At 34.2% G+C, this 12,103-nt stretch overlaps 1 protein-coding gene across 1 annotated transcript in view; it reads right to left on the bottom strand.

Annotated features, from left to right (window-relative positions):
- The window catches only part of LOC120429995 (transcription factor Dp-1-like), a 36,656-nt gene that overhangs the window by 5,081 nt on the left and 19,472 nt on the right, over nucleotides 1–12,103 (bottom strand). Inside the window, exons 3-7 of the mRNA XM_039595092.2 lie at nucleotides 7,710–7,776; nucleotides 7,540–7,616; nucleotides 1,823–2,763; nucleotides 1,667–1,749; nucleotides 1,511–1,594 (exon numbers count right to left, since the gene is read on the bottom strand). Of these exons, the coding sequence (XP_039451026.1) occupies nucleotides 1,511–1,594; nucleotides 1,667–1,749; nucleotides 1,823–2,763; nucleotides 7,540–7,616; nucleotides 7,710–7,776 (1,252 nt within the window). The remainder of the gene's footprint in view (nucleotides 1–1,510; nucleotides 1,595–1,666; nucleotides 1,750–1,822; nucleotides 2,764–7,539; nucleotides 7,617–7,709; nucleotides 7,777–12,103) is intronic.

Genomic DNA, 12,103 nt, shown 5'->3' with positions numbered 1-12,103 from the left:
ATCTAGTGGCCACCATGTGTAAACCCCGGGGTTCAAAAGTTACAAGTTGTTGAAGTTTGAGTAATTCGGGTTAAAATGTACAAAAAAAATGTATTTTTGCTATTTCTAAAATCACTTATAAAATCCTTATTTTATTATGGATTTCGATCATCTTGACTTCATTCGACGCGTATAAGTAATAACTATAACTTGTCTAAGGCTAGTATGGAGAACGGAAGGAAAGGGGGTCAAGAAACAGCTATACGAACAGCAGAACAAAGGAGAGGGAGCGTTTTCTTGGGGCTTTTCTTCACCCTCTCTGGCTTGCTTTCGCTGCCGCTGCTGCCCATTTGAAATTTTTCTTGACCGATTCCTTCCGATGTGCGTATACCGCTCTATATAGAGGAGAAAAGCAACTCGCGACAAAATTTTGAGGCTAGGAATTTTGACAGGTATGATTTTCATAAAGTATTCGCCTCCTTTTCTCTCCCACAGAAAACCTGGGAACGAGGTAGCTGTCAAACTAGGCCAAAATGTTAAAGTCACTTACAAAATGAACTTTGAGTGATTTGAGTTCATTTCTGACGTCATGATTTTCTCCCCTATCGAGAAATTTAAAGTGAGAGTGTGTGCGTGCCACATGGAGTTAAATTTTTCGAAATGCCATGGGAACCTTCACAGCAACTGCACAGAAAGTTTAACTCCATGTTGCACACACTCTCACTTTTAATTTCTCGATACCAGCCTATACGAGGAACCCATAATGTAGAATGAACTCAAAGAACTCTGTGTTTATTTTGTAAGTGCCTTTTGAGTTGTTTGACAGCTGACATCTGGTGCAACATTTGAAAAAAAAATTAAATACAAGACAATTTTTTTTTCGATGAATCAACTTTGGTCCCCTTGGAACGAGCTGTCAAGTAGGAACTTTTCTGTCAAGAAGGACCGCGAGGGTCGTGGTCGTACAAAGGGTCATTGTACTCAGAAAAATAAGCTTTATCGCTGTAAACAATAATATCAGCAATCTAAGCTTCATTTTAAGACCCAATTCTGAGACAACAGGTAACTATTTAACAAAGTGTTGGAAGGTAGCTGGAGAGGCCAGGTATTGTTTAACACTTCGAGTTTTGTGAAAAAGCAAAAATTTGCAGTTCAAACTGTCAAAATCCCTATCCGCCATTTTGTCGTGTTGCTCCAGACATTGCTCTTCTCAGAGAATATGCTTTTGAAATTTTTCCAAAAAAGTACATTCTAGAACATCCAAAAATGTATTACAAAAAATAAAATGTCCAGCCATACTGCGTTGTGTTTACCGCAGAGTGGATTCAAAGAACGGATCACATTTCACAGAATCTACAGCGGAGGAAGGACGCGTGGACATACCGTATCAAACGCTCCGATTTATGATTGTTTAGGTGTGTTGTGTGTAGTAAATAAAAAATCATTTAATATTTTTGCCTATTTATGATGTGTGTCATGTAACAAATTACCCTCGTAGTTTAGCAAGTGGAGATAAACAAAAATAACTTACCATCAATGTACTTTTCCAGCGATTTGGGCACCATCGATTTGATCTTGTTTCTATCTTCGATGGTGCACTCTCCCTTGTCCAAACCTAGGGAATAAACACAAAAAAAGCAAAATAATTAGAACTGTTGTTGAACCCGACAAACTTAGTAGAACTCACCAAGCAGCAGTCCCATCCGCTTGAGCACTTCCAGATCGTCGTGGATTTCGAACGTGTTGTCGAACTTGAACGAGAATTCCGACCTGCGAACGAAAAAAAGAAAAGAAAAACATTTCAGTTACAAAGTTTCCCACACCAAGAATCCCTCCCCCTTACTTGTCGTTCGAGATGCTGCAGTTGATGTGAGTTTTCTTCTCCGTGTTGACGATGATGAATGGCAACTGGATGGCGGAGTTGGAGTTGGGCACCAGGCCCCGGTCCTCGTTTTCCTGGTTGCGCGCGACCAGCGACTTGAACGCCACGTGCTGCAGGATGAGTTCGCGCAGCTGCTGCTGCTTCGTTTCGATCCGTTCGCGGGCCCGTTCGTTCTCCTTCTCCAGGTCGTCGCACTCCTCGACGCTGCTCGTGGGCAGTCCGTGCCAGCGGATTTCCTTCTTCTCCTTCGAGATGATGTTCATCGCCATCAGGACGTTGAGCGCGTCGTACACCCGCCGGCGGATGTTCTTCTGGTCGTACGAGGCCGGATCGGCGCCGGCGTGGCTCTGAGTTTCCTCCGCGACTAGCTCGTCCGCGACTTCGTTGTACGTGGTGGTGCCCTTTTCCTTCACCTTTTCGCACACCTTCATCGAAAAGTGCCTCAGCCCACGGCCGATTTTGTCCGTTTTCCTTCGGCGGGAGGCGGGCGTGTGAATTTGGCCACTGGCCGCGGCCTTTTTGCCGTAATTGTACTGTGGCTGGTGCTGATGATTACTACTGTGGTGCTGCTGGTGTTGCTGCTGCTGCTGATGATGATGAGATCCTTTTACGTGGTGGGCTGCGGCGGGAGAGGCAGGTGGCGGGAGTTGGGGCATGACAATCGTCGGACTGGGGGCGGAGGTCATCATGTTTGTGCTGTTGCTGACGAAGGTCGCCGGCGAGGACGTTGAAGAGGACGTCGAGGCCGGTGATGATGTCGCCATGCCGGCCATTTGAAGGCTCGACGTGGACGTTGACGGGGACACCGATGTGGACGGTGCCAGCATGGCGGTTAGATTTCGGCCGGAAATCGTGGAGCCCGTGAAGTGGCCACCGGTGTTGGACACCAGCTTGAACTGACTCTGTGGGACGGAGAGGAGGTTTTGAAAAGAATTTAATTTCAACACATTAGCATCGATAGATGAATAAAGAAAATTCTAATTAGTTTATAAGACCTTCGGATTTGTTTTTTTACCATCTTATAGTTAGCATTAGCATTTGAGGAAGCCCTATCCACGGATGGCTCCACAACGCTTATCCCACTGTTTGGTGTGGTTTTATTAAGGAGCTATTACACTACCTCAAACAAACAAACAAACTCGCGCTTTTTGTGTTTGACAGTTTGCCGAACCAGCAAACTCGCTTGCAAACTGACGTTGAACAAACAAATCTGGAGTTTTTTTTAAAAGGTCCTATAAACCAAATTTTTTTTTTGCTTTTTGGGTGTTTTTGAATACCCCTGACTCAAGGCGGTTCTAAAAACACCCAAAAAGCAAAAATTTAAAATTTGGTTTATTGGACCTTTTCAAAAAAAACTCCATAAATCAAGTTTTGTAAGACAGCTACCGAACGATGCACAATGGACCATCCATAAACCGCGTGGAGACTTTTTTGAAAACTTAGCAATTCCAGCTCAAATCAGGAACTTTAGTACCCGACCCTCTCCGATTTCAATGAAACTTTGTAGACATGTTAAAAAAAAAAACAATTACTAAACTGTTTTTTTGAAAAGTGGTTTAAACGTCAAAATATTAAAAAGCCGATAGTAGGAATCGAATTTCCAGACAATTTTACATAAAAGTCTCCATATTGACCAAGTCCAATCCTTGCAAAGTTACAGTGGTTTTAAAAATAAAAATGTCGAAAGAACTGCTTTTTTGGTGGGTTTGGCTTTTTCTATATGACAGACTTGATTTTTCAGTTTCGAAAATATTTTTACCGGAAAGCTCGTCCAATTTCCCATAAGTTTGCCTTTGACAGCATTTCAATTGAATGTAAGGGCTTACAGATATAAGCTTAATTACATTGCTTATAACTGAAAATAGAATATTTTTCTCAGTGTGGTAGAAACCAAGATAGTAAATTTGTAAATCAAATAAAGTAAATCAAAAAGCTGTCAAAGGCAAACTTATGGGAAATTGGACGAGCTTTTCGGTAAAAATATTTACGAGACTGAAAAACCAAGTCTGTCATATAGAAATTGCCAAAAACCACCAAAAAAGCCCGTTTTTTCAACATTTGCATTTTTAAAACCGCTGTATCTTCCCAAGGATTAGAAATAGGACAATGGTCAATATGAAGACTTTTATGTAAAATTGTCTGGAGAATCGATTTCCACTAGCGGTTTTCAAAAATTTTGACGTTTTGACCACCTTTAAAAAAAAAAAAGTTTTAGTAAATGATTTTTGTATTTTTTTAGGAGAGACATACCATCTTGCATTTTTCGTCAGTCTTTTGGTTATATTTTAGGCTATTTCCTCAAAAATTTTGAACGAAAAAAAAATCGTGACATCACCTTTAAATTTAAGTTTTAGACTTAAAAATCAAAAAATCTCATAGATGTGGCGTGTATTTTTGTTTCAGTGTATTTTTTTTCAGAAAGCCCGTCCAATTTCCTACAAGTTTGTCTTGGACCACTTTTTGATACGACGCAACGGCTTCGAGATACAGTAATTTTTAAATTACAAAATACAAAAATATTGAAATACCTTACGCCCTTCTCAAATGTTATTTTCGAGTACTATTGGCTCTATATACACAAAAATGTCTTATATAGGCCTAGGATAACATCTCTACAAAGTTTCATTGAATTCGGAGAGGGTCGGGTACAAAAGTACCAGACAAATTCCTGATTTGAGCTGGAATTGCTCCAAACAAAATACCGTAGTTTTATGAAAAAAATTTAAGTATTTTTAAAAAATACGGCATTTTGAGCAAATTTTAGCATTTTTAAAAAGTGAAAATGAAAAAAAATGATGTTTTGCTTTTAAGGTGTTTTTGAATGGCCATGAATGGTCAGGACCATGGTGGGGGTCGCGTTTTTTTATATTTTCTTGCTTTTAACATGAAATTCGAATTCTGCGATTCCATTTTAGTCAAATTTGAATGATTGATTGCCTCAAAAATTCACGAATGAATTTTCTCAATCTTGGATTCAAAAATTATGGATTAGGGGAAGGTGGGGCAAGACGACCATATAGGGCAAGAGGAACAATCGCTAGTATGGCCGTAATTTTTACAATTTTGATTATTTCCAGTATGAGGAATTGTTGCTAGCAATGCAACTAGCTGATTCTACTACCACATAACCACCAAAACGACGTAAACGCCACGGGGCATAATATTGAATGAAGTTTTTTTTCAAAACCTTTGTTTCCTTATAATATTTGGAAAGTACAAAATAAGGCTTAGGGTTCGTTTTAAGGCTCATTTTATCAAAATGCTATTATTCGTACACCCAAAGGAAAAATATATCTCAAAATCTGCAACAGTGGATTTGCTGCAGAAAATGTCACATTTTAAAACATTTTTTGCAGCAAGCCCCTAGATCATTTTTGCCCGCGTGTAAATATTTCAGCGATCTGCAGTTCTCACCAACACATATAAAGCTGTGTTGCTCTAACATATACAGCTGGCCGGTCCCCGAGCAACAATCCAAAGAGCAAAATATGTTGGTGCTCTTTCACTCTCTTATCATCAATCATCCATGGCGCGGTGGTAGCGTGTCGGATTAATAACCAAGAAGTTGGTGGTTCAATCCTCGTTCTGTTAAGGTTTTTTTTGTGAAATACAACCAAAAAGCCGTCGGTAATGTCGATAATTGTCGGTAACGGGCAATAATGTCATACCCCTATATCGCAAAAAATGCATGAGGACAGTTTTCATGCAGATTCTGATATACTTTCATGCCGCCATGCATCAAAATCATGCGACCGCCGTTTGGGTGTAGATCAGTAGTGTCCCTACCGATGACTTGCACGTATTATAAAGTATGATTCATGTTTTGGTTATTTTTGTAGAGAGTTTTTAAAAAATCTTATTTAGGTGGGGCAAGTGTACCATATGGATTTTAAGTATGGAATAAATACGAATTGCTGCAGCAACATATTTTATTGTGAAAAAAATACATAAAAGTTCTTAAAAACTGATAATCAGTTGTTTAAATACTTGTCCATGCACGATACAATAATATCATAATTACTATTTATCATCTAAGTCATATTTTCTTTTTCTTAAAAACGGTCAATGTAAAATATTATTTTTTAATCTAAAAATGAAAGAAACGTTTCAAATACATCCTAATCTGATGTATCTAAGTGATAATAGTTCAATTGTTAGTAAATTAGCATGTTTTTTCATGCTTTGTTCGTCTTGCCCGACTAGTTGAGTAGAACGTACGAAAAATAAAAAAAAAAATCATTTTTTTACATTAAAAAATAGATTTTTTTTTAAAACTTGTTCCATCAAAGTCTCAGTCAAGACCTGGAATAAGATGATTATAAAAAAATCCGACAGATTTTTTAACGTTTTCAATGGGTTATAACGAGCATTTCCTTAGCTTGTTACACTTGCCCCACTTTCCCCAACTGTAGAGTAGTTTAGGATAATCAAAAATAAGACAATGAAAAAAAAAGTTTTTTCGTGATTCGATTATCCGAAGTAAAATTATTCCGTGGCCTTCGGATAATTGAGTCTGGACTGTACTGCCGTTCTACGCATAATTGTCCCATGTCAGTTTTGGACGATTTTGACTTTATGACATTTTTAAGTTTAGTCTGATGTGTACTTTAAGAAAAACACATAAAATCTGGTACTTTGTTCGGAAATTCATCAAAAACAATACCAAGTCTGTTTGTCCCATCGTTGAACTTCTACGCATAATTGTCCCACCAAGTATTTTCTTACACGGAATCATTAGTTTTACTAAGCATTATGTCTTGTTTACCTGTTGTATAGCAAGAGAATCACAAATAAGGGCGATAAACTGCTAACTGGGGCGATTAGGGACACATAGGGCGAATAGGAACCCACGCGACAATTATGCGTAGAAACACAGAAATTGGTCGAAAAATTTCAATCGTGTTTTTCTCATTTGCACTTTTTTGAACATGGGACAATTATGCGTAGAACGGCAGTGTACTTTTTCGAAAAAAAATACGTAAAAAAAACTCTTATAAAATTAAAATGCATACAAAATTTTGCGTTATACCCACATTGCAATTCCTGAAAATTTTAATATTGTCGTAAAAATACGTTATTTCGTGATAAATTTTATATTTTGCATCAAAAATGTAATAAAGTGAAAAAGTTTACTAAATGTCACTAATTATAATAATTTGAGTATTTTCGAACAATTTAATTTAGCACGATTACCTTTAAGTGTTTAAATTCCCTGACCCAGCATAAATGTCGTGACTTTTCCATGTCAAATTAAATTCCCTATCAAAGCCAGGTTTTCCCTGACTTTCCCAGAACTCGACACCATTTCAAGGGACATAAACTAGGAAAAATGTTTTCATCGGCCTAACTTTATTTTATTCATTTTTATTAATCGCATGATAATTTAGAACATTGAATCATTAGAAATCGTGTTTGCCATTTCATTAGGGCGCATAACTATTTTAAACAAGAGTGTATCCCTTTCACACTTTATGAAAACTGTCATTTGAGTGAAAGGGATACACTTTTGTTTACTAAGTTGTGTGCCCTTTTGAAATGTTAGGCTCCAAATATTTTGTAAAGAGGACCGTTAATGAATTGAAACTAAAAATAAAAAATAAAATAAATTATAGTTCTACTTATTTCTAGTTTTCTAGATATGTTAACCGATATGTTAAAAAATCTCCAGAAAAACTTACCAACTGTGAGGGCGAGATTCGGACCAGGGGTTTCCCGCTGGCACTCTTGGCTGCGGGCGAGTTCAGTATCTGCAGCTCTGCAAAAGGAGGATTAAGTTGTGTGGTTTTAGTCGGCGACTAAACAAAACAAAAAAAAAACACGCTTTCGTTTTGCACAATTCGGAACTTACTGGGATTATTCATTGTGATAATTTTCTGTCCGGGCGCGAGCTTCTGCATCACAGGGGTGGCAAAATTCTGCGAAAACAAAATAAAGAACTAAAGTAACGTGAAAAAAACAGGTTCAACCCAAAAGATAGTGCACAAAACAACCAAACAGCCGAAAACTGCTGGCTGGCTGGTCTGTGTGTTAAGGTATAATGTAATAACTCGATAAAAGGTGAACCCGCAGCATCGTCGATAGAAGCAGAGAGGAGGTCAAAAGAGAGCGCGCGAAAACGATTTTTTTGGCGTTTGGACCCCCTCTTGTGAAGAGGTGATTCATGTGAGGTGGGGGGCACACACCATTTTGGTGACGTACATGAAGAATGGGACCCTTTAAAAAAAGCAAAGGGCTCTCCATTCAGAACAACACACCACACCATTCCCAGGATGAGAGTGAAAAGAGGGAATCATCAAATACTTTGAAAAAAGACAAGCGCGTGTTTGTAATTGTAAGAGCAAAAGGAAGAGTGAAGCAGTTTTGGAGGGAGAAGAAGCTCGAAAAGAATGCAACATTTCGTATGCAACGGCGTTTTAACCGAATGCAATGTGTTTGGTGTACGACGAGTAATCGCGCGCCAAACCCTGAATTTGCCCCACTTGGAAACCTGCAATAGAAGGTGGAATTGGTGTGTTTGAGAGTGACAAGTGACACACATACACCGTAGAACAAGCAGTAGTGCACAAGGTGTTTACCAAAGATTACATCAAGTCAATTGCATCATACAAATAATGACTCACAAATAAAGATTCGACTCAAGTTGATGACATATGAAATGCGATTGAAAAGGACTTTTGTTTAACTCAATTCAGAATTACTTTGTTCCAAAGTTCTGGAAGACAATAAAAAGTTTTTAGATCATCAAAATAAAGTGAGTTCGGCTTAGTAGGCCCAAAATAGGGAAAATTACCCTAATAAGATTTTCTGTAATCCAGGGTTGTTACGGAAAAGTCGAAAAAAAATCCGCACCAGATCCGCGCCGACCCCAAAATCCAATCCGCGCGAAATCCGCGCCATATAAAAAAAATGCGACAAGCATAGAAGAGAGAAACATAATGAATGAAACTTAAAAAAAAAAAAAAAAAAAAAAAAAAAACAGAAAGCATTTGTATCAGTACCGTTGATCAGTTGTGGATTCAAATCCCACCTGGAGCAGGAATGGAACCTTTTTTGCCATTTCTGAAACAATATTAGCATTTTTTGTAACACTTTAGATATCGTTGCTTTAAAAACAAATTCAGGAAAAAAAATAAATAAAAAAATAAAAAAAAATAAAACCATAAAATAAATTACCAAATTATACAATTTTATACTTGATAATTATCGCCAAAATTTTACTCTGGAAAATCGAAAAACGAAATTTCTATTATTTTCTTCTCTAAATTTCTCTAAACTAAAATATGACTTCGAAAATGATCCGAACTAAGAAGATGGCAAAAAATAATAATTTAATAATTTATTAATTTAAAAATATAAATATTAGATAATTTAATAACTTAATAATTTAACAATTAAATAATTTAATAATTCAATAATTAATTAATTAAACAATTGAAAAATTTTAAAATATTAAAATTAAATAATTAATTAATTCAATAATTAAATAACTAAATCATTATATAATTTAATAATTTCATAATTTATTAATTTAATGATTTGATAATTTAATAATTTAATAATTTACTAATTTACTAATTTACTAATTTACTAATTCACTAATTTACTAATTTACTAATTTACTAATTTAATAATTCATTAATTTAATAATTTAATAATTTAATAATTTAATAATTTAATAATCTAATAATTTAATAATTTAGTAATTTAATAATTTAATAATTTAATAATTTAATAATTTAATAATTTAATAATTTTATAATTTTATAATTTTATAATTTAATAATTTAATGATTTAATAATTTAATAATTTAATAATTTAATAATTTAATAATTTAATAATTTAATAATTTAATAATTTATTAATTTATTAATTTAATAATTTAATAATTTAATAATTTAATAATTTAATAATTTAATAATTTAATAATTTAATAATTTAATAATTTAATAATTTAATAATTTAATAATTTAATAATTTAATAATTTAATAATTTAATAATTTAATAATTTAATAATTTAATAATTTAATAATTTAATAATTTAATAATTTAATAATCTAATAATTTAATAATTTAATAATTTAGTAATTTAATAATTTAATAATTTAAAAATTTAATAATTTTATAATTTTATAATTTTATAATTTTATAATTTAATAATTTAATGATTTAATAATTTAATAATTTAATAATTTAATAATTTAATAATTTAATAATTTAATAATTTAATAATTTAATAATTTAATAATTTAATAATTTAATAATTTAATAATTTAATAATTTAATAATTTAATAATTTAATATTTGGCTCAAACTTTGTGGGGGCCTTCCCTATGGCCAAATAAGCTATTTTGCGTCATTGGTTCACCCATACAAGTCTCCATACAATTTTGGGCTGCTGTTCATACAAAAATGGTATGTAAATATTCAAACAGCTGTAACTTTTGAGTGAATTTTCTGATCAATTTGGTGTCTTCGGCAAAGTTGCAGGTATTGTTGAGGACTATTGAGAAAAAAAAATACACGGATAAAAAAATGCTGTTTTTTTAATCAACTTTTTTTTTCACTGGAGCTCAATTTCCCAGAATACGTATTTTTTGATTTTAGAGATTTTTTAATATGTTTTAGGGGATAAAAATCCGGAACTTTTGAGCCATAGAGATACATGGTCAAAATTCTGTCGTCGAGTTATGATTTTTTGAAAAAAAGTGATTTTTGGAAAAAATCAAAATTTCTTACAAAAACAAATTTGACGTTATTTTTTAACGTAAAATTGAATTTGCAATCGAAAAATACTTTACAGATTTTTTGATAAAGGGCTCCGTTTTCAAGAGATAGCCAGCAAAAGTTTGATTTTAGCGAAATATTTGCAGTTTTTCGATTTTTAAAAATAGTGGCCATGAATGACCATTTCTAAAAATATTTTTTTTGAAAAGTTCAGAAAGTTTGCTATAAAATTGTCTAAGAGACATTGAAGATTGGACCTCGGGTTGCTGAGATAGAACCGCTTTAACAAAAAAAAAAAAAAAACAGGAAAATTGAAACATTCGTGAAATTTTCCGATCTTTTTGAAATAAATATTTTGAAATTTTTTAAATCAAGACTAGCATTTAAAATGGGCGTAATATTCAATGTTTGCATAAAATTTCAATTTTTTTCAAAAATCACTATTTTTTCAAAAATGTATAACTCGGCGACAGATTTTTTGACCATGTTTCTCTATGGCTCAAAAGTTGCGGATTTTTATCCCCTAAAACATATCAAAAAATGCCCACCCGCAGTTGCTACTCCGTTATTGACCAGGACCTCCAGAAGTTACATCCTCGAGCTGTGGAAGATGAGTGGGCGCTATCTTTCCTCGCTTCGCAACTTCTCAAAGGCTCATCATGCTGATTATGCTCATGCTGATCAATACCGGCGCCGGCCACGACCAGTGGTAGAGTCACGGGGAAGTGGATGGGAATGTTAGTCCGATACTACTTTGGGAAATTGAGTTTCAGTGAAAAAAAAAAGTTGATTAAAGAATCTGCAAAAAAAAATTTCCGTGTACCTATTTTTTTTTTCAAAAGTCCTCAACAATACCTACAACTTTGCCCAAGACACCAAATTGATCAGAAAATTCACTCAAAAGTTACAGCTGTTTGAATATTTACGTACCATTTTTGTATGGACAGCAGCCAAAATTGTATGGAGACTTGTATGGGTGAACCAATGACACAAAATAGCTTCTTTGGTCATAGGGAAGGCCCTCACAAAGTTTGAGCCAAATAAAAAAAATACAAATAAAATCCATTTCCGGTTTTGGTAGAGAATTGTTCAAATTTAAAAAGCATTGGAAAGCAAAACTAGTAAAATTATAGAAAATTTTGAGGTTGGAAGTTTTAATTGAAAAATGTCATTCTTTTAGGGGTCAACTTTGGCTGTGTTTTTTACTAACATTTCCTATATTTTAAGTAAAAAGAAGCATGCAGTAATTTTGTGTAGTGTCCCAGACTATGCTTCTACGCTTTTTTTTACAATTGAAATGATAATGGTGCCATTCTATAGCAGAAAATAAGAAAAACAATTTAAAAAAATGGAAAAAGTTACTGAAAAACATGAAAAAATGGTGGTGGTGGTTAATTTATTTCAGGCAGCTTTAACAATGTTTGTCATTCGCTGCCTCGTGAAAAAATGAGATAGGAAAAATCTAATGAAAGGAGGTGGTAGAATAGGTCAAATACTACCAAAAACAAACATAAAC

Source organism: Culex pipiens, chromosome 2 (assembly GCF_016801865.2).
Source record: "Culex pipiens pallens isolate TS chromosome 2, TS_CPP_V2, whole genome shotgun sequence".
NCBI classification, from domain to species: Eukaryota; Metazoa; Arthropoda; class Insecta; order Diptera; family Culicidae; genus Culex; species Culex pipiens.
Note: the sequence above shows the minus strand (reverse complement) of the source record. Positions and strands in the feature narration are given on the sequence as shown.